Source organism: Petromyzon marinus, chromosome 80, assembly GCF_048934315.1.
Source record: "Petromyzon marinus isolate PM22_M1 ecotype Great Lakes invasive population chromosome 80, UKy_Petmar_22M1.pri1.0, whole genome shotgun sequence".
Lineage (NCBI taxonomy): Eukaryota > Metazoa > Chordata > Hyperoartia > Petromyzontiformes > Petromyzontidae > Petromyzon > Petromyzon marinus.
This window is the reverse complement of record NC_133746.1, coordinates 6,502,297-6,525,558: the sequence shown is the minus strand read 5'-3', so window position 1 is coordinate 6,525,558 and position 23,262 is coordinate 6,502,297. Positions and strand designations below refer to the sequence as shown.

The following is a 23,262-nucleotide window of genomic DNA, read 5'->3' as shown; positions in this document are numbered from 1 at the left end:
CGTTCGCGTCAGACCGTCGATCGTCAAACACACGAGCACAGTAGTACATAGTCTTAGAGATTGAAGTGGTAAGTACAGTAATTAATGTAAATTTTTACTGGATATTGTTTGTCTTTGATTATTTATGCCAATGTCATATAGCAAACATTTAAACAATAAAAACATAACACCTAAATACATGTTATTCAAGATTATGCAAATATTATATTTTTAAATAATGATCAGTGATTATCTGGAGTTTTTTTTTTTTATCCGGCACCCCCTTTCTCCTGAAGTTGCCGGATAATTGATGTTCTACTGTATATGCAGGGAAATGTTATGTATATCGAGACGCCGTATATTCTGGACCTCAAATACCATAGGGCTATTACAAGTACGTGACAAGATTGGAGTGGACTACGCGAGTAGGATAAAGTAGGGAAAAACACAGTTTAAAGAGACAAACAAATCATTGTCTCTTATTATGAAGGGAGCCACAACGTGATGAGGTGAAAGAGAATCCCAATCCCCGACATAATTGTTTGCACTCTTTATGTGTCTGGTGGGGGTATGACTGGTTTTGCGTGTTTGTGAGAGTGGGAGTTGGAGCGTGCCTTTGCATGTGAGGAAATGTTATTTGAGCATGGGCATGGTTCATTCAACAAGCATCCAGGTCAGATCCCCTTCATATTAATTCAATGAGGGTGGTATAAAAGGCAAGTAAAGAGCACTAAGAAGGAGAATAAAAAAAACAGGTGGCACCAGCAGGAAGGCCTGATCCACTGCTGGAGTGTAGAGCGAGCACATCAGAGCACACCAGGAAGGCCTGATCCACTGTCGGAGTATGAGGCAACCACGCCTGAGTGCATCGGGGAGGGCCTGATTCACTGCTCAAGTGTGGCGGTATGACAGTGTCACTCGACGTGAGGTCTACACGAGCAGTGTGGGCAAATTAGGGGGGCGGCTAAACCGACGCCTTGCTGGCATGGCGAGAGCTGGCCGGGAGTAGCCTCTGCGTTGGGCAGTCCCTCGTGCGTGATCATCGCTAGATTCTGCCATCATCGCGAAAGTTTCTGCCATGCCGCCTGGCCGGGCCGCGGGCCCAACGCGAACGCACCTGGTGAGTGTCTCGCTCTCTCCCTCGGTGTCCTCTCTAACCTGGGAGGAAAGCCCTTCCCCCGAGAGGAGAGGGGCTGCTAGCTTAGTGGCTAGAGGTCGACTGGCAGTAGCTCGCCCCCATGCACTGGGTGTAGCCCCACCCCGTCCGGCATTCCTCGACCTGGCTCTCGGTACCAGATTTTTAGGCCGACTTCAGGTCCAAATCTTGGAGCTAAGCGTTGTTGTGGGGAGGGGGCTGGGGGTGGAGGAGTAGCCCTGAGCCACACTCGCCAAGAACATAGCCCCCCTGAGGGGTACTCCGAGTTCACTAGTGTATGCCAAAGACTCATGATTCCACACCTCAGCTAGGAAACTACTCTGCCTTAACTCACACTGGAGTTAATAGTTCACCCCGATTCGTTGAGTAGAAAGCACCCGTGTGACCATAACTTTAGGTGGGTGTCTCTATGTGTGTTTGTACCTATATGTACCCTTATCCACGAGTGCGGACGGGTATTTTGTATCTCTCCACAGGGGTGTTGTGAACACAACCTAGGTTGGCCCTTCGCGCCCACGACGAATCTACACTTTTCCCACCTTTTTATGAGCTCTGGAGCACGGGGTGTAGTTATATCGGGCTGTGTCTGGTCTGGCCTGATAGAAGGGAAATCGCTGTGTGCACAATACAAATTACTTGGCGGTGGTCCCTCTGCGCAGGGCGCGGGTGAGTGGAGTGAGACTGGAGGACCACGGCATGGGTGAGTGGTGGAGTGAGAGTGGTAGACCACGGCACGGGTGAGTGGTGGAGTGAGACTGGTAGACCACGGCATGGGTGAGTGTGGAGTGAGGCTGGTAGACCATGGCACGGGTGAGTGGTGGAGTGAGACTGGTATGCTGCACACTCGAAATGAAGGACGTGGGCAGGATCTCCAAATCGAGGGCAAACACATTTATTGTCAATCTGTAAAATGCAACAGCACGTGTCACACAAAGCAATCCTCAACCGAGTCGCCATTAACCACGTGACTGGTGTACGTCCGGTTAATCAATAACAGATTATCTTACACCCAATTATACTACTGATAAACCATATTTGTCTTTGACAATTACCTTAGCACTGCACTTTTCGAATATTACTTTAATCCTAAGCTGTATGTCTATCTATAACATCCACTTATATCGGTATCTTACACGCATTATCGGTACTGTATGTGTACAGAACACGTACTATACTTGTTACCATTATACAACTTACTACTGTACATGTGTTATAATCTCAATAGCATTGCAAGTAGTGATACTCTCGGTGCATGGGCATGGTTATAGAATAAACAGTATTAGGGTTAGATTATTTCAAGTATTAACTACAGTACGTCATCATCCTATTGAATATATCACAAACTAACAATTAAAAGTCAAGCTGGAAGTCTAGAACAAGTCTAGAACGATCAAAAACAACCTTTGGGTCCTTTACCTGTAGAATGCAACAGCACGTGTGTCACACAGTAATCCTCAACCGAGTCGCCATTAACCACGTGACTGGTGTACGTCCGGTTAATCAATAACAGATTATCTTACACCCAATTATACTACTGATAAACCATATTTGTCTTTGACAATTACCTTAGCACTGCACTTTTCGAATATTACTTTAATCCTAAGCTGTATGTCTATCTATAACATCCACTTATATCGGTATCTTACACGCATTATCGGTACTGTATGTGTACAGAACACGTACTATACTTGTTACCATTATACAACTTACTACTGTACATGTGTTATAATCTCAATAGCATTGCAAGTAGTGATACTCTCGGTGCATGGGCATGGTTATAGAATAAACAGTATTAGGGTTAGATTATTTCAAGTATTAACTACAGTACGTCATCATCCTATTGAATATATCACAAACTAACAATTAAAAGTCAAGCTGGAAGTCTAGAACAAGTCTAGAACGATCAAAAACAACCTTTGGGTCCTTTACCTGTAGAATGCAACAGCACGTGTGTCACACAGTAATCCTCAACCGAGTCGCCATTAACCACGTGACTGGTGTACAAGTCCGGTTAATCAATAACCCGGCCAGCCACCCACAGGCCCAATTGAGTTATCGCATGCTGGTGTACACACGTGCATTGATATACTGCACAGCACATAAGGACTTTCATAAAACCACATTTACTCGCTTGCTGCACCAGAAAATAATTAAAAGAGTGGTCCATTCCTAATGTGCCACAGGTAGAGCACGGCACGGGTGAGTGGTGAAGTGAGACTGGTTGACTACGGCACGGGTGAGTGTGGAGTAAGCCTGGTAGACCACGGCACGGGTGAGTGTGGAGTGAGACTGGTAGACCACGGCATGGGTGAGTGGTGGAGTGAGACTGGTAGACCACGGCAGGGTTGAGTGTGGAGTGAGACTGGTAGATCACGGCACGGGTGAGTGTGGAGTGAGACTGGTAGACCACGGCAGGGTTGAGTGTGGAGTGAGACTGGTAGACCACGGCACAGGTGAGTGTGGAGTGAGACTGGTAGACCACGGCATGGGTGAGTGGTGGAGTGAGACTGGTAGATCACGGCACAGGTGAGTGTGGAGTCAAAATGGTAGATCACGGCACAGGTGAGTGTGGAGTGAGACTGGTCGACCACGGCACGGTTGAGTGTGGAGTAAGCCTGGTAGACCACGGCACGGGTGAGTGGTGGAGTGAGACTGGTAGATCACGACACAGGTGAGTGTGGAGTGAAAATGGTAGATCACGGCACAGGTGAGTGTGGAGTGAGACTGGTAGATCAGGGCATGGGTGAGTGGTGGAGTGAGACTGGTAGACCAGGGCACGGGTGAGTGGTGGAGTGACACTGGTAGACCAGGGCACAGGTGAGTGTGGAGTGAGACTGGTAGATCAGGGCATGGGTGAGTGGTGGAGTGAGACTGGTAGACCAGGGCACGAGTGAGTGGTGGAGTGACACTGGTAGACCAGGGCATGGGTGAGTGTGGAGTGAGGCTGGTAGACCAGGGCACGGGTGAGTGGTGGAGTGAGACTGGTAGACCAGGATACGGGTGAGTGGTGGAGTGACACTGGTAGACCACGACATGGGTGAGTGGTGGAGACCTCCTTCCCTCAGCCAGGGCATTGAAAATTGGTCGTGGATGGGTATTCCAGCATGACAAGACCCAAAACACACGGCCAAGGCAACAAAGGAGTGGCTCAAGAAGAAGCACATTAAGGCCCTGGAGTGGCCTAGCCAGTCTCCAGACCTTAATCCCATAGAACATCTGTTTAGGGAGCTGAAGGTTCGAGTTGCCAAACGTCAGCCTCGAAACCTTAATGACTTGGAGAAGATCTGCAAAGAGGAGTGGGACAAAATCCCTCCTGAGATATGTGCAAACCTGGTGGCCAACTACAGGAAACGTCTGACCTCTGTGATTGCCAACAAGGGTTTTGCCACCAAGTACTAAGTCATGCTTTGCAGAGGGGTCAAATACTTATTTCCCTCATTAAAATGCAAATAAATTTGTAACATTTTTGACATGCGTTTTTCTGAAATTTTCTGTTGTTATTCTGTCTTTCACTGTTTAAATAAACGTCCATTAAAATTATAGACTGATCATTTCTTCGTCAGTGGGCAAACGTACAAAATCAGCAGGGGATCAAATACTTTTTTCCCTCACTGCAACTGCAGGAGGATAGCACTGAAGGCCAAGGTGTAAAATACACGGCCCGCCACTGCTCAAGTGGCTGAAAAGAAGTGCAGCAATCGAGTGTAGCTAAAGCCTTATAGTCTTTTTATCAGTCAAAAGTGAGCAGTAGCGCTCTACCAAGTTCAAGAGTTTTTTTTCCAGGTAGGTCTCCAAGGTGCTCCTGGCCGCTCTGGGACTCAGTCACTGCTCTCCCCCTCCTGGCTTCCCTCACCGTCTCAAAGAAAAAGCATATGTTATTATTAGAGCATGTTTGTATGTTTTGCCACAAGTATGTGTGGTTAATGCACGACTTGATGCCTTGCAACATGTGTCTATTTGGTGTTTGAACATTTTGACACCCGTCTTACTGCCAGAAATTGTAAAGCCAATTATAGTCTTCATCATAGTCCACAACTCACCACGTTTATATTGTACCGTGTATACACGTGCACGTGTTTGATGTATCGGTGTGTTTTGTATGAGCAAGTGCTTTTTACACTAAATGGACTATATAAAAAACACAATTTTCTTACAATAGTTTTGCGGTAGGTTATACTTACATGGCGAATAAAACCCTTTCTGATTCTGATTCTGATACACTTTATTTGAAATTAGTTCAAGGATAACGAGCACTGATTATTCCATGGAGGTAATCGTAAAATAATAACAGATGACTGCTTTAAAAAATTCTGCGATCTGCAAACTCAAAGGCACATGGGAAAACTGTAGTTTGGTTTACAGTTTTTTTTTCCTAATACTTTGCACTCTTATCGTGGTTTTGTATTGCTTGTTTTAACATTCTTACCCGCCCACTATTGGACGTCTGTGAAAAAGAGCCTTATACCTTATCGGTTTGCTCCTGTAGTATAGATTTTCCGATTATGTAATACGACACTCCCTCCTTTCATCTCATGTCACCCTACATAAACCCAATCATTAAACAGGAAGTATTGCGAATGTAAATGTGATTAACATTGTCGAGTGTTTAAATATACTTTGCGCGATAGATTTTTTTAATTAAAAAAATGTGTAGAGGAAAGGGTTTCCTGGATTTCTAAGATGGTATCAAACTGCGTATCATGCACTGTTTATAGCGGCCTCCTAGAGTGAATTTTCTGATTAACAACAATTTGATACCAGCTAAAACTCACAGAAAATGAGCTCTAGAATTCGTCCTTGCATGTCTCATGAGGAAGTGTTTTTTTTGTGAAAAAAAGGAAATTGATGCGGGTGTCAATAAAGTTTATGAAGACATGAAAGCAGATACTCCTGATTATAGACAAATACCTGTCATAAAGAAGTATAAAATGTAGACATTAAGTCACAATTTTAATGGTAAAAATTCACGTGTATAAGATCAAGGTGTTTAATTTACTTCCCTTTACTTGAACATTTTATAGAACTAAACCTACAGTTTAACTTTAATCCAGCTGTATTATATTGTGGATACATATTGATTACATGGTAAATACAAATAAAGTACATGGTGATCCTTAAACTAAACTATTTTATTTTTTTATTTTACCAGACAAGGCCCACTGAGCTATATAACATTTTTTTAGAAGCGATCTGGTTATCACAATTGATAGCTCAACGTAATGGCTTATCATTTGGACATTTATAGCAGCCAAATACTCTAAATGTGTGATGTCGATTCTAAATGTGGAAGGCAAAATCGGAGGACTCGGAGAAAAATCTACATGACCTCGGAGACAACACGCAAGCTCTAAATATACAGCAGGCGTCAGGGTCGGGATCGAACCCATGACCTCCTGTATACCAGGCAAGGTAGTTAACATCTTCCCACCTTGGCACACCATTGATGTTAAAAGAGTACCATTACACATCCAATGGGTGAAATGTATTAACTTGAACGCAAAATTTGTAGAGGATTTGGGTTCATAATTTCTCGTGATTGTGAAAAATGATCGATTACTGGCAAGTTTTATAATTATTACTGATCCTCACATCCTGTGTCCATGAGTCAGGCGTCACCACGTAGCCACAAATAAGTCTGACATGAAACCGATAATCTTAACAAAGAATAGCAACAGATTAACACGCTCTATATATTCACCCCCGTATAGACTATGTAGGTAAGTAATACATATATATTTATATCGCCCAATGTGTTAGAATCAAGACCCGATGCAGACGATCCATGGTTTTAATCGTCCACGAAAATTATGGGCACAACCCCAAATCGAATCCACACAAACCATGGCAAATGCGGTTACTTAAAGCACATTTGAAAATAAAAACTCTCCGGTAGTGTGCCATGTGGTTACCCAGAGTAGACCACAGAAGGTATGACATCTCAATGCCCAATTCACGAATACGAAGGAGGGAGGCATCATCAGAGCAGTACAACCCACTACATCTGACACAATCTGGCTAAACTACTTCAACCATTCGAAGAGGACATCTATAGATTTCCACTGAGACCATTACACTTAACATCGGTACCTTAGACAAGTACAGATACCCTATACAATCACAGATCTATAAGCTCAGCTGCAAAAAGGCAGAGCAGTTTTTGCAAGAGAAATATTTGTTCTCGAAAAAGTGCAATGTCTGCCCGCTGGTGGCATTATAACAATATCACACCTGATAAATTTGTACCTGGTACGAATGAATGAACCTTCAGTACGAGGTAAAATTTACTTTGATGTGAACCCAGCACAGGAAAGGTGTGGTTCATGTTTTGAAACTCAGTAGAGGAGCCGTTTTTTTATATCGAACAGGAGGTGGAGAGTGACTTTATTGGCTATTTCACATTGACGTATGTATTGTCGGGGGCGAGGTAGGTGGGATCGGAACTGGCCATGGTCTTGGCATCATCTTCTGTCTTCGACGGTGTACCTGAGTGGTGCTCCTCTTGGGGTTTACTTGAATAAGATGAAAAGAAAAAGTTTAAGCACGATGATCCAACACACATGTAACAATAACTATGTATCTCTATTTTTATAAAGCGCCACTCACAAGTATAGATACACTCAATCTAAGCGAAATAGCAAGCTGAAAATAACAATATATTAATAATAACATGCATACAAAATCTAAACAATCGGGACATTTTATTTTTATGCGAATTATTTTAACAAGCGCCCGTGATTTTTATCAAGGCAGTCACCTGTCTAACACACTTGGACTGCGCCCTCGGCTTCAGCTCCACCCCTGTCTCTACCCCCTCCCTCCCCCCATTGTCTAACACAGTTGGACTGGGCCCTCGCCCTCAACTCCACCTATATCTCTACCCCCTCTCTCTCCTCCCTCTCTCTCCCCCCGTCTCTGCCCCCTCCCTCCCCCCATTGTCTAACGCACTCGCTGTACTTGTACTTGTGGTGCTTTGCTCCTACATTGGCGCTGGCTGCCCCACCCATGCTGTTTAGGCCGCACAGCTTTGCTCACTTTGAAAGCCCTGATAAGCAGTTGCATTTGGAGGCTTGCCCCCTCTTTTCTCTCCGCCTGATCAAGACCGCTTGGGTTGCGATCGAATTCCGATACAAATATAGTCGAACCAACGCCATATATACTACTAAAAATATTACAATAACTTTTTAAAACTTAAAATCTCATAAATGGTCCTCAAACTCATGCTCTTTTGGGCTCTTATATCAGGACATATAAAAAGCTCAACTTATAAAATAGTTCTACAATGTATGGACGTTTTGAAGGTCTGTTAACTTAAAAAGTAACGTCATGTTTTTCATTTGTGGTTTTTTTTTGCATTCTGGAAGAGTCAAATATAAAAGTCCTGCTAATATATTAAGTTGAATTCGATTTTTATTTTTCAATCGACTAAGCCTGGATGAGAATGTGATACGAGTAACATCAAGTCACATTTTGATTGGATCTTAAAGTAATTTTTGTTTAAAATTTTAATTGTACAGTGCAAATGTTTCTAACAAAAATAAAGTGTTACCCATATAATTGTTCATTGCATGAACTAGACACTTCACTTACACCCATGGTAAGCATGATTTTCACTCGTGTAAAATTGTATTACCTACAGTAAGAGCAAATTATGTGTCAATTGTATGTAATTGTGACTTTTCCACGTACCCATTATCCAGATCTTCATAAATGCAGTCGTCACAATTCACGTATTCATTGTAGGCCTTATGACTTGCATCACAAACATCATTTTTCATGCCACTTGGTATAGCCGGGAGATCATCCCATTTTCTTGTGCTATAAAAATGAAATGACATTACAATATATTGCTGAGCAATTTTTTTTAATTCCAACATGCAGGCAATGTGCAAAAAGTACTTTTATAGGAAATGTAGCTACAACTGATGTTGCCCGCCTCAAAACGCAACCGCACGAACCACTTCGCTTATCACTCCATGCCCGTTGAGTTTTAATGTTTGTACTTTTCCGATTAGCAATATAATTACTTAATTATTAACTTCAGAAATAAATACTTGAATCGTGTTCTTCTCTGTCGAGACGTGTCTACAAATAGACAGTTCGCATCAATGGAAGCTCCTGGCCTCCAACTGTGATTTACATAATTTACTTGTTTTAGCCCATTGTAGTGTTTCCAAAATTGATGTTTAAAAATTGCCATTTCATGAGGATACCACTGGAGCCATGCACTTTTTAAAAACTAGATTGTAAACTAATTTCCTTATAACTGCGTTTTGTGTTTAGTTTCTGCTCCCCCAGCACCTCCGATGAGCACCGTTGAATACGTACGGTATGAAACAGGTTAAATATGTGTACATACATACAAAAGCGGGAGATTCTCAGTGGTGAGCACATACGATTCGTCGAAGAGACAACCAGTGCATGCAGATACTAAGACACCAACACGTGAATAATGCCACTGCTAATGCTAGAAATAGTTATAAAAGCAAACAAAATATAACTTCACCACCACTATTTGATTACTGCAGGTCACTGCGAGCTGCCTAAGTGACATCAAACCATGCTGAGCATTATTGATATATTCAGTGTACTGTATATGCGCACGAATCAAACAGAATTAGTTTTGTACTGTAAGACACTGGTTATTATAATATATGTCGATAATCTCAAATGCTATACAAGACACAGAAGCAAACTCTCATTAACGCTTGAAAAAAATGCTTCAATCCCTTTTATAAATTAATGTGTACAATATAATTGAATAAATGGAAGCGTATATGCTTTTTATTTTACAAGGTAAGGCCCACTGAGCAATGTAGCTATTTTTCAGAAGTGACCTGGCCACGAATGATAACTCAACAAAGTAACGTATCAGGGGGGGATGTATAGCAGCCAAATATTCAAGTGTAAACGCATGTTTCCAAATTGGCGGGGAAAAACCAGAGGGCCTGGAGAAAAATCCATGCCACCATGGGCAGAGCATGTCAACTCCAAATATACTGGCGTCAGGGCCTGGATCGAAACCACGACCTACTGCATACCAGGCAAGGTAGTTAACATCTCGCCGCCATGGTGCTATAAAAACATGAATATGTTTTATTATCATATTTACGTAAATAAATATGAATGTTTTAATATATGCTTTAAAAATGTCCACAGGTCCTGATATCTTGTGGAAGAGAGTTCCATAGTCTGAGGGCTACAGGGGAAAACGCGTGGTCACAAGTCAACCAAAGCCTCGTCCTTGGAATGCAGAGAATATTTGCATCTCCAGATCTGAGACCTGAGGGGGACTGGTGAAGAGGAGCTAGATGAGTCGATGAGACAAACAGATATGAATAATTAATACTTACCTAGTTTTCTGTATGGAATCGGGTCTCTTGAAACAGTTCCTGTAGAAAGAGGGAGATGTTGGGAACATTTAACCAATAGGGAGACTACTAGGTGGACAGACACACAGATGAATGGACAGACAGAAGCAGTGATAGGTATACGAACCAACTGAGTTCCTGGCGTTTAATCTGGGCAGATGCCTGTATTTAAAACTGGGCTCAACCCAGTTACCAATGACTGCACAAAAACCGGACAACATGAATTTGCTTCTGCACTTTTTAGAAATTCCAGCTCTGACAATTACAAACTCAGTCATAAACTTTCCTGAAAGTGAATATATACTAGATTATATTTCTGGCAATGGAGTTTATTTAAAACACATAGATAAAGAAGGACCATTATCCAAAACGTCATCTAGTGTATTTCCTGTTAAAGCAGTGGTATTAACAAATGCGTTTAGTTTTTGTTATCTATGCTTATGAATTACTGCCAATGCAGTATCACAAAAAGTATTAAAACAATAGGTTTGAATGCCATGTGGTGAATATTGCCTATTCCGTAGCTGGGTGAGTAGGAATCTGCAGCCCCCTACTGTATGACTGTATACAGTAGGGGGCAGCCACGCTAATCAGAGGTGCAGGGGAAGGACACGAAACTAAACACAAAAATAATTTTAAGAAATTAGTTTGTTAATCGAGATCATTTAAAAGTCCCAAGCTCCAGTGGATTCCTAATACCGGATGGAAGAGCGTTCGAGACGGGCGCAGAAGTGCATACGAAAGCACGCGATGCAGTGACCGTATTTGTTCAATGAGCAGCCAAAAGCCGCTGCTGCTGCAAGGATGACCGGAGTGTGACTGACTCAGACATAACTTTAAGGAATATTGGACGTAGTTGTGTGATATCTGTTTCCCGCAGACTGACTGACTCAGACATAACTTTAAGGAATATTTGACGTAGTTGTGTGATATCTGTTTCTCGCAGACCGTTGTCTAACACGGGGTGATGCACTACTCTGCCATCGTTGTTTCGCCTCATGACGAAACAACGATAGCACTACATTTCGATTTAAAGCTTTCGTGACTGCAAGGATTCATCTTCTTTGGTTTTTTCGGTAAAGGAAACGTGAATTAAAAGGAGACATGATGGTTCAATGAGCCACTCTGTCTACAGGAAAGCTACCCATACAGATGCTTACTTGAAACCGGATTCCCACCACCATCCATCCCAGAAGAACTCCCTCATCAAGACTCTATACCATAGAGCCCAATGCATTTCCGACCAGGAACACATTACCAGTGAACTCAAGCACGTACACCAGGCTCTCAGGGCTAATGGTTACTAAGACTACACAATCCGCAAAGCCATCACTCCAGTCATGAAGAAGGATCCTTTGTGGAGCCACTCAAAACCATCACCTTACCCTACATTGCAGGGGTCACTAAAAGATCTCCAAAATCCTGAATAAACACAAGATCCAGGTCCGATTCAACACAGTACATAAAATCCGTGATTTAGTTCCATCTGTAAAAGATGCTGTTCCAGACATACAGTACCCGGGCGTTTACAAACTAAAGTGCCTCTGTGGTAGTAGCTACATTGGAGAAACCAAACGACATATCTCGGACCGCATCCGCGAACATAAAGCAGACTTGAAACACGGTAGGACGAACTCCTCTGCCGTGGCAGATCACTGTTATAATTCAGTGGGCTCACATGACATTGACCTCTCCAAGACGGAGGTTCTTTGCAAACCAACCGGCTACCATGAGAGATTCGTTCATGAGGCCATTCACATATACAAGCACAGAGATAATTTCAACCGAGAAGATGGATTCTGGCTTAGTAACCATTGGAAAGATGTTTTAAACCATTTCTGTTCTTAATTAATTGTATTTTACGATGACCTTCAGACCGCAGCTCTTTCGCCAGCATTGACTCTTAATACCTCTCACACCACGGTTAATGGTATGGTTTACAACATGGAGTATAATAGCGCCTCGCAGCTGTCTCTCTCCCCCTCCTCTGTTCCGACCATGGATGAACTCGTCCGTCTGAACGGGCCCGTAGCTATCCGTGGTGCTAAAGTTGAGGGTAAGAATCCACCCATTTTTTCGCCATATAGCATTGTGATATATAACGACTTATTGTTCGTAGCTTAGCTGATTGGAGAATATAGTTTATTGATAACATTAAGGTAATTTATATTTTAGTTTTTTATTGGTTCACTATATAGTACTGTGAATAGCTCAGATGTGTAGGCCTTGACTTTAACATAGTCATTTCTGTGACCAGTCACTAGCTAATCACTCAGTTATTTCAATGCTAAATTCGCCTAGTTATTTCAATGCTAAATTCTCCTGTTTGATTTGTACTAAGTGCCTCGGTGAATGTGTATGCTCTGACTTTAACGTAGCTATTTCTGTGACCAGTTACAAGCTAATGACTCAGCTATTTCAATGCTAAATTCTATGCTAATTCCTTTGTCAAGGGGTGCTCTGCGGATGTGTATACTTTAACTTAGCTATTTCAATGCTAAATTCTATGCTAATTCCTTTATCAAGGGGTGCCTCTGCGGATGTGTATGCTTTAACTTTTAACATAGCTATTTCTGTGACCAGTCACAAGCTAATCACTCAGCCATTTCAATGCTAAATTCTATGCTAATTGCTTTGTCAAGGCGCTTTGTTTCTTCTCACACAGCTTAAAGGTCGTGATCTGAACGTGGCTCTTTCACTCCAGCGCTGTCCTACCAGACAGTCTCGTCCCTTCACCTGATGAAGGCCGCTTGTGTTGTGGCCGAAACGTCGTGAGAATATTATTGTGTTATTTTATTTTATCAATTTATTATTTTATTCTCATTCTACGTGACTTTACCGAAAGAACCAAAGAAAACGATAGCACTATCAAAATAGCACTGTGGGGAAAGACACATCAAAACCAAAACTTAATGAATCACTTCATTTAGGAAAGCAGAGTTGGCGTTTTACAATGAGGCTGCGTGAGTTAAGATACACTGATCAGGGTCTTGAAGGATTGGCAAATAACCCCACAACCCGTGCGTTGTGGATAGATCTTCATCCATAAGTCAATTCACGACGGGTTGTTCATATACACCTGTGACCAAAGTTGACATCGCAGTGAATGTGAAGTTGGCAGCTGTGCTGTGCTGTGTGTGTGCGCTCAGAACGTACAGTCGCTCCCGGCGTACGTAGAGTAAGACCCCTCCAGCAATGATCACCAACGCTCCCAGCACACCTCCCACCACAGGGCCAATGATGCTTCCCGAGCCTGATAGGGAATGGAAAGGGGAGACGGGCGGCATCAGCGGGCTGTGTCGATACCGAATAGACTCGAGATATTGAAAAAAAAATGTGGGTTAGATTGCGTAAATATTAATGTCGTTTAACCCGACACAGCCAATTAGTAAGCTTTGTCACGTCAACAAAACGTGCCAATCAGTTACTAGTTCAGCAGTAAGCAGTTGTGTGTTGAAGAAAAAATCCACAACATTTACAATTCGAGTACAACGTTTTGCGATGGCCAGATTCGTCGAACCTTACTAATTGGCTGTGTCGGGTGGTGGCGGATTTAACGACATTCATATTTACGCGATCTAACTAGGAAAAAAATCCCTTTATGAACACTATTGGTCGCGAAAGTACTATTATTATTCCTGATCCTCCAGCGTGCGGTGCCACCACCTCGGGTAACCCAGTCGTCGGCATAAACCCGAACCCTGCTCCTGACTCAACCACCTACTCAACCTGGTCCTGATTCACCCACCTACTCTACCTGGTCCTGACTCACCCACTTACTCTACCTGCCCCTGACTAACCCACCTACTTTACCTGGCCCTGACTCACCCACTTACTCTACCTGGTCCTGACTCACCCACCTACTCTACCTGGTCCGGACTCACCCACCTACTCTACCTGGTCCGGACTCACCGACCTACTCTACCTGGTCCTGACTCACCCACCTACTCTCTTCTCTCGCCCCAGCCCCTTCACTTGAACAAATTTACCCCTGCTCATTAAGCAGTCATCCTTTCTAATTAATTTCTGCTTCATCCTCTACCTCTGTCAGCACCCACTTGTATATGGCCTCACATAACCATTTTCGTGGCCCACACAGTAAGTGGCGCTCTGCTCTCTCAGACACTGACCCTGCTGCTTACCCCTCATTGTCTGGCATCCATGCCCACTCCTCAATTGTCTCAGTTTTTTTATGCTTCGGAACACTGGCAACAGCCTTTCTGGAACTGGGACCGTGTTGGCCCAAGCAATAAATAACAGAGTTTCGATGAAATATTTTCATATAACAATGCACATTGTAAATGGTCAATATTTTACACGCACTTTTTGTTGTGCGTACTGATGAGTGCAGTGCTCAATGAACCTGATTATCAGAGTTGAATTCCCGATTACAGTTCATGTCAGGGGTGACTGATGTCTGAACCGGTCCTGTCCTCTACCCCCGTTCACCAACGTGCATTAACCAGTGTGGTGAAACGTGGCCACGCATCTCCCACGTGTGGTGAAATGTGGTCAAGACAGCGTTGGCAAGCCTTTAGCCACGAGCATATTAAATTTAATCCAATGGCATTTTATTTGCTGGAGACTGTACAATTGTGACTGGTTTGTAGTGAAGATGTAAGATGGTCTAAACTGAGTTTTCCTAGCACCATTGACTTCACGTCTAGATTTCATACAAAGCACTTACCACAAATTAACAGTGATATCTTACTGATCTCATCATGAAGCATAAACCATCACGCAAACTCCGGTCATTCTCACTGTAGCAGCGGCCTTTGGCTAGCCATCGAACAATGATGACCAGCGCATCATGCGGCACTTTCAGATGCGCTTGTATGGCCGTCTGTAACGATTTTTCTTCTGATATTAGAAAGTCACTGAACCTATGCACTTTAAAATCATCAATATTCAAAACTAATTTCTTTGGAACAAATGTTTCTGTTTAGTTTGTTGTCCTTTCCCCGCACCTCCAATTAGCACAATTGGCTATGTAGGGTGGAAAATAAGTTCAACATACATACACATGTGACGAGATGATTGGATATGCTCTTATGCTAAATGGAAGTAATTGGGAATACTTACTCCCGATGCCACCCACTGTCATGAGTGGTAGAGAGAAGCGTGTGTCCGTGTAGATGGCGCGGACAGAGCGTGCGTTTGGGAGGTACGTGTAGACGCGGAAACTGATCCTGAATGGTGACAATAGGCAAGGTGGAAGAACAACAAGAGAATGGGGGCAGGAGTTTAGGCAACTGATGAGTGTGGAAATATGCATCCATCGGCTTTGTATGCGAGAGGTGATATAAGGGTTCATACCTCCCGAATATTCCTGTTATATCTCTTTTCATTGCAACTTTACAACATGGCACTTGTGCCACGCTAGGTGCATTTTTTAGCATTAGAGCAGCGTGGCAGACAGAGGAAAACTGCACGGGTTTCACCTCCAGTTTACCAACGTGTTCTACATAGGCCTATGAAGGCCTCTCCTCTTGCAACCACGTAATGTTACCCTCCTTACGGGGACACCGTGTAAACATTTCAGCAGGTGACTGCAAGGATTCATCTTCTTTGGTTCTTTCGGTAAAGGCACGTAGAATGAGAATAAAATAATAAAAAAACACAATACAATTCTCATGACGTTTCGGCCACAACGCAAGCGGCCATCTTCAGGTGAAAGCTACAGACCTGTCGGGACGACAGAGCTTCAATGAACGATGTTAAGATTCGTAGCGACTTTTAAAGTGAGGCACCTTGACAAAGGGGTTTACATATCAAATAGCTGAGGGATTAGCTTGTGACTGGTCACAGGAATGGCTATGTTAAAGTCAAAACCTACACATCCACAGAGGCAACTAGTAATTTAGCATTGAAATAGCTAAGGGATTAGCTTGTGACTGGTCACAGAAATAGATGTTAAAGTAAAGGCCTACACATCCACAGAGCTTCAATGAACGCTGTTAAGATTCGTAGCGGCTTTAAGCTGGTTGGGAGAAGTGAGGCCCTTGACAAAAGGGGGTTTGCATATCAAATAGCTGAGGGATTAGCTTGTGACTGGTCATGGAAATGGCTATGTTAAAGTCAAAACCTACACATCCACAGAGGCAACTAGTAATTTAGCATTGAAATAACTAAGGGATTAGCTTGTGACTGGTTACAGAAATAGATGTTAAAGTCAAAGCCTACACATCCACAGAGGCACCTCGTACATGGACGCCAAAGGGGGCTGCAACAACTCAACTGTCATACAGTAAACCGATGTGAAAAACCTAATTCTAAATTACATCAATATAATAAATGTACTCAATATAGTCTTCAATAAGCTGAGCTATTAACACTAACTGGGTATACACTGCACTATATGAATACCATATAGTAAACCAATAAAAACTAAAATATAAACTACCTCAACGTTATATCACAATGTTATATGGACAGCTACGAGCCCCGTTCAGACGGACGAGTCCATCCATGGTTGGAGCGGAGGAGGAAGGAGGGGAGAAACAGCTGCGAGGCGCTGTTATACTCCATGTTATAAACCATACCATTAACCGTGGTGTGAGAGGTATTAAGAGTCAGTGCCAGCGAAAGAGCTGCAGTCAATGTCATGACATTGACTTCTCCAAGACAGAGGTTCTTTGCAAACCAACCGGCTAACATGAGAGATTCGTTCATGAGGCCATCCACATATACAAACACAGAGACAATTTCAACCGAGAAGATGGATTCTGGCTTAGTAACCATTGGAAAGATGTTTTAAACCATTTCGGTTCTTAATTAATTGTATTTTACGAGGACCTTCAGACCGCAGCTCTTTCGCTGGCACTGACTCTTAATACCTCTCACACCACGGTTAATGGTATGGTTTATAACATGGAGTATAACAGCGCCTCGCAGCTGTTTCTCCCCTCCTTCCTCCTCCGCTCCAACCATGGATGGACTCGTCCGTCTGAACGGGGCTCGTACCTGTCCGTGGTTGCTGAAGTGGAAGGTAAGAATCCACCCGTTTTTTCACCATATAGCATTGTGATATAACATTGAGGTATTCTTTTTTATATAAATAAATGTGCCGTTTTAAAAATAAATTTATGCAAACCTACACACCTGATGATGACCGTTTGAGTTATGGTTGAAACGTCGTGAGAATTTTTTATTGTTTTATACATATTTTGTTATTTTGTTGTTTCTCTTCAACGTGACTTTACCGAAAAAACTAAGAATATGAATTACTGCAGTCACGAAAGCTTTAAATCAAAATTTAACATTGAGGTAGTTTATATTTTAGTTTTATTGGTTTACTATATGGTATTCATTATATAGTGTAGTGTATACCCAGTTAATGTTAATAGCTCAGCTTATTGAAGAATATATAGAGTACATTTATTATATTGATGTAATTTAGAATTAGGTTTTTCACATCGGTTTACTGTATGACAGTTGAGTTGTTGCAGCCCCCTTTGGCGTCCATGTACGAGGTGCCTCTGTGGATGTGTAGGCTTTGACTTTAACATCTATTTCTGTGACCAGTCACAAGCTAATCCCTTAGCTATTTCAATGCTAATTACTAGTTGCCTCTGTGGATGTGTAGGTTTTGACTTAAACATAGCCATTTCCGTGACCAAGTCACAAGCTAACCCCTCAGCTATTTGATATGCAAACCCCCTTTTGTCAAGGGCCTCACTTCTCCCAGCCAGCTTAAAGTCGCTACGAATCTTAACAGCGTTCATTGAAGCTCTGTGGATGTGTAGGCCTTTACTTTAACATCTATTTCTGTGACCAGTCACAAGCTAATCCCTTAGCTATTTCAATGCTAAATTACTAGTTGCCTCTGTGGATGTGTAGGTTTTGACTTTAACATAGCCATTTCCGTGACCAGTCACAAGCTAATCCCTCAGCTATTTGATATGTAAACCCCCTTTGTCAAGGTGCCTCACTTGTGGATGTGTAGGCCTTTACTTTAACATCTATTTCTGTGACCAGTCACAAGCTAATCCCTTAGCTATTTCAATGCTAAATTACTAGTTGCCTCTGTGGATGTGTAGGTTTTGACTTTAACATCGCCATTTATGTGACCAGTCACAAGCTAATCCCTCAGCTATTTGCACAAGCTAATCCCTTAGCTATTTCAATGCTAAATTAAAAGTTGCCTCTGTGGATGTGTAGGTTTTGACTTTAACATAGCCATTCCTGTGACCAGTCACGAGCTAATTCCTCTGCTATTTGATATGTAAACCCCTTTGTCAAGGTGACTCACTTTAAAAGTCGCTACGAATCTTAACTTCGTTCATTGAAGCTCTGTCGTCCCGACAGTTCTGTACCTTTCACCTGAAGACGGCCGCTTGCGTTGTGGCCGAAACGTCGTGAGAATTTCATCGTGTTATTTTATTATTTTATTCTCATTCTACGTGACTTTACCGAAAGAACCAAAGAAGACATTTCAGCAGGGTTTTAATTCGTTGAAATAAGCTCACAAAAAACTCACGCAGACGGGGGACCGTACCTGTAGGCAGTGTTTTGCTTCAAGGGGCCATCGGAGAAGCTGCCACTCGTTCTGCCGGTACCAATTTGGACACTGACGACGGATTTGGGGTTGGAGCACTCGGAGGGGTAGACACGATCGTCCACCTGGTACACGTTCGTGATGCCGCTCGCATATTCCGAGTACGTGCTCAGAGGCCACCTCTTCTCTGGACTCTCGCTGCTGGTTCCTGTGTGAATCCATTCATTGGTGGATTCCTTTTTTACATTCATTCATTAAAAGTTGCACGTAAAGTTTCCAAAATGAATCCTCAATGGTACACTCGGCAAACGCGGAACTAAATTGCACGTGAATATTTGCACTTCATATAAAAAATGTGTATATACTTCAGTTTCGATAACTGTAACAATTTCAACTCGAAGATGGAGAATGACTCATAGAGGTGCAAGATGGAAAAGCAGCAGCCAGTAAGTGAGCTGGCTTTAAATTCAGACCCAGACTCCCCCCTTCTACCACTGAAGTTTAGCTCTACAGTCCTCTGTATATAAAGGTGTCATCGGTCAATTAATGAGTGTTTACATCCAGGAGGAAACCAGAGTTCCCAGAGAAAACGCACGTAGGGCAAGATCGTTCCATACAGATGCCTTCTCCTGGCCAGCGAGGGTATGGGATAACGAAGTTAATGGGTAGGGCGTTTCACTACATAGAGTGATTCAGCAACCCTCGCCTCCACTGTTGGGGATTACAGACATGCATAGCTACCAAGGCCTGAATAAAAAAAAAATGGTATTTGTGGAAGATGCAGTTATTGATGCCACTTATTTCTCGCATACTTAGCAAGCACTCTAATGTCGCATTTCATTCCCTAAGAAAGTTAACTATCATTTTAGTTGTGCATGAATTAATTGATCGAACAGTATTCATGGCACGTCCATTGCGTTACCCTCGGACTGCTTGACGATGACCGTGTAGTACTTGAGGTCGCCGTTTGTGTTCTGGAACCAGCTGCAGTTGAAGGAGATGGTTAGGCTGCTCGGTGTCACCTGGTTCTGCACCATCGTGATGTTCACCGTCTCCAGAACGGGTGGAGGAGCTACCCACATGAACATGGCAGTTTTGGAAATAAGCACAAGGCACAGACTCTTGTAATTTAGAGCCATTTGTTAATCCACTACTGGATGAAGGCATGGACATTACTTGACCATACTTTTCCATGCTGGTCAGTGTGGGATAGCGAAGCAGGGGCTGGAGGAACTAGCAACAGTTCAGATACTGATATTTACCATATCCAGAAAATGCATGGGGGGAGTCGCTCTATTCATAGCGCAGCACCCTCAATACGGTGTCCACTGCTCCAACCTAACAAGTGAGGCTTAAACAAAAATCCATCGTAGCCGTTATTGAACAGCCAGACGTCAGGGCAAGTGCTCTTAATGAGCAGCCATTTAAAGGATGGCACCGCTCACAAGGTAGTTGATAAGGCTACTCCCAGAACCAGCCACTTTTTTCCCTCTCCAGTGCTCTACGTAAGGTGAACTTTTTGTGCACCGCACTTAGCCAATCATGCTAAATCGGAGGTGCAGGAAAAATACAAATTCTGATGTTTAAACACTTAACCAGGTGGCCATTTGAGGTACAGTTGAGTAAGGTGATGCCCAGTACTAAACTTAAGTTGTTGGGTGTGTACGATGACAACTTTGAACTCTTTATAAAAATACCTCGCACAAAAAGATTGTTACTGGAATGTCATAAAGTTAGGAAACGGTTAAGAAATTAAAATTACTGATACATGTTGCTGTTGGTGGATGGGTTCCTGGACATGGACCCCCTGCTACCAGACCAGACCACCCGATTGTCTCCAAAAGGCATTGCACACATTTATGAAGGGGAGACAGATTGATTTGCTCACACATTTGGTTAAAAACTCAACAATCACAACCACTCATGTGCCAATAGAAATGGATGAACTCACCGCTTATGTCGGTCTGTGCTTTTCCTTGTAGAGTTTGACTGGGCAGATCTCCTGAGAAGGTGGTGATATTGACTAAGTATTCAGTGTTCGGCTTCAGACGTCCAAGCATAGCAAATGTTACATTTGTTCTTCCATTTCCCGGAGGCTCCATAATTTTTTCATTTGAAGGATATATGGTTATGACTGGTAAACCGTCATTGAAGATGCCTACGACCTGCAAACAATCACTGCCTTTGATCACTTGCAGAAGCAGCATGCTCCATACACCGTCGGGGAGAGACCAACTGCAGGAAATATTCTCCGTGGAATACGGGAAGCAAGAAAAGTATTTGACAGATGCTGGATCTGGGGGAAAAAAGTTGGTGAATGGGGTAGTTGGGGGGGAGGGGATGCAGGATTGGTGAAGATGTAACTCACTGCTGATATTACCAATGACCATTAATCAAACCCATTTAATTCAAAACAGTGGCACAAAAAACTGACATTGCAGGGGCTCGGTTTTGAGCATGTGCGTGCATGTGAGACACGGTTGGCGCCTAAAATTGTCGACTCTATTGGCAATACAGGCGTGCCAACATTGAGCCCGATTACCCTCGGTGTGCGTGCTTACCAGACCACCTCTTCTCCTCGTTTCCGGGTCTTCTGGTTTTTCTCTCCAGATTTAAAAGTAATGCGTTTAGAGTATTTGGCTGCTAAAGTTTCAGATGATGATAAGCCGCCACTTCGTTTTTGCTATCATTTATGATCGCCAGGCCGCTTCTGAAAAGAGCTACATAGCTCAGTGGGCCTTACCTGGTACAATAAAAATAGTGTTCGTTGTCTACCGAGGTCACTTCTCTATGATGATGGATAACTGGGCCTAATCTCACGTGGCCCCCAGGTCCGTGGAGTTCACATCCCATGGATGTTCACTATGCTGACTCCATAGCTTTATTCAATTCGTGCCTTAAGAGGCACTTATTTTTAAAGGAAATGTTCTATTTCTTGAATCTTTTTAGTTTGAGGTTGGATTGTATTGGGTTGGGCCTGCACGTGTGTGTGTTTTGTACAACGCCTTCTGACCTCCAGGTGCAAGGCGCTTTAGCAGTGTAAATACATATCAAATTATTATAAGGTTAAAGGATTACGTCTGCCTACTATAAATCAGCCCAAATCACATCCTTCCACGTTTTTTTGGCCTACTTATAGCAAAAGAGAATGCTGGCCTGTCAACGTGACCAATGTGAATAGTGTATGTCTATTTTAAATGCAGGGACAATGGGAGCAATACATGGTGGTGAAACGTTTTCAATACCAAATTAAGTAATGCAATGTGTATTATACGCAATGCACTTATGATATATAGTAACATACACACATTACTGTATAAATTAATATAGTCTGATCAACAGATGTATAGGTACTTACAAGTTCTGCTCATGACCACATCTGACCAAATTGAGAAGGACCCATTGGTAGCCTCCACAGACATGGAGTAGTTCATTCCAGGAACCAGGCCAGTAAATGTTGCCGTGGTTGTGTAAATCGAGAATCTTGTAACCAAGCTTCCACTCACAGTCTCTCTCAAGTAGGCCCAGTAGGAGAACGAGTCTGGGAGATAAGTTGTTCCTGATACTGTAATGGTCGTGGTAGTCTTGCTAGTGATGGTTAAAACGATGTCACTTGACACTGAAATGGCCACATGCAAGCAAGACATTTAATGGCATGTTTTAGTTATTTTACAATGGTTGAAGCAAATGATGAGAAATACCAATTAGAAACAATGGCAGCATCATGTGGTGGTGAAACGCTTTGAATACTAAAGTAATACAACGTGTAATATATGCGATGCACTTGTGATATATAGTAGCATACAGAGATTACTGTCAATATTAATATAGTCTGAACAGTTGACCACAACGGAACTTACAAGTTCTGTCCATTACCACATCTGACCAATATGAGACAGACCCATCGGAAGCCCACACAGACACAGAGTAGTTCCTTCCTGGAACCAAGCCAGTAAATGTTGTCACGTTTGAGTAAATCTGGAATGTTGTAACCAAGTTTCCACTCGCAGTCTCTCTCAAGTAGGCCCAGTAGGAGAACGAGTCTGGGAGATACGTCGTTCCTGAGACTGTCATGGTCGTGGTAGTCTTCCTCATGATGGTTAAAACGATGTAACTTGACACTGAAATGGCCACATGCAAGCAAGACATTTTAATGACATGTTTTAGTTATTTAACAATTATTAAAGCGAATAATGTGAAAGAACAAAAGCAAACAATGGCAGCATCATGTGGTGGTGGAACTTTTCAATACTAAAGTAATA

The 23,262-nt window shown here is 42.8% G+C and overlaps 1 protein-coding gene across 2 annotated transcripts in view; it reads right to left on the bottom strand.

The window, feature by feature from the left end:
* Positions 1-5,335: 5,335 nt before the first annotated feature.
* Positions 5,336-23,262, bottom strand: part of LOC116958628 (receptor-type tyrosine-protein phosphatase beta-like) — a 42,818-nt gene continuing 24,891 nt past the window's right edge. For both annotated transcript variants that reach the window (XM_076057207.1, XM_076057208.1), the window contains 10 exons: positions 22,861-23,121; positions 22,359-22,619; positions 20,952-21,296; positions 19,923-20,072; positions 19,001-19,208; positions 15,586-15,692; positions 13,660-13,756; positions 10,486-10,524; positions 8,822-8,950; positions 5,336-7,644 (listed from right to left, as the gene is read on the bottom strand). In XM_076057207.1, coding sequence (XP_075913322.1) covers positions 7,524-7,644; positions 8,822-8,950; positions 10,486-10,524; positions 13,660-13,756; positions 15,586-15,692; positions 19,001-19,208; positions 19,923-20,072; positions 20,952-21,296; positions 22,359-22,619; positions 22,861-23,121 — 1,718 coding nt within the window. In that variant the 3' untranslated portion in view covers positions 5,336-7,523. The remainder of the gene's footprint in view (positions 7,645-8,821; positions 8,951-10,485; positions 10,525-13,659; positions 13,757-15,585; positions 15,693-19,000; positions 19,209-19,922; positions 20,073-20,951; positions 21,297-22,358; positions 22,620-22,860; positions 23,122-23,262) is intronic.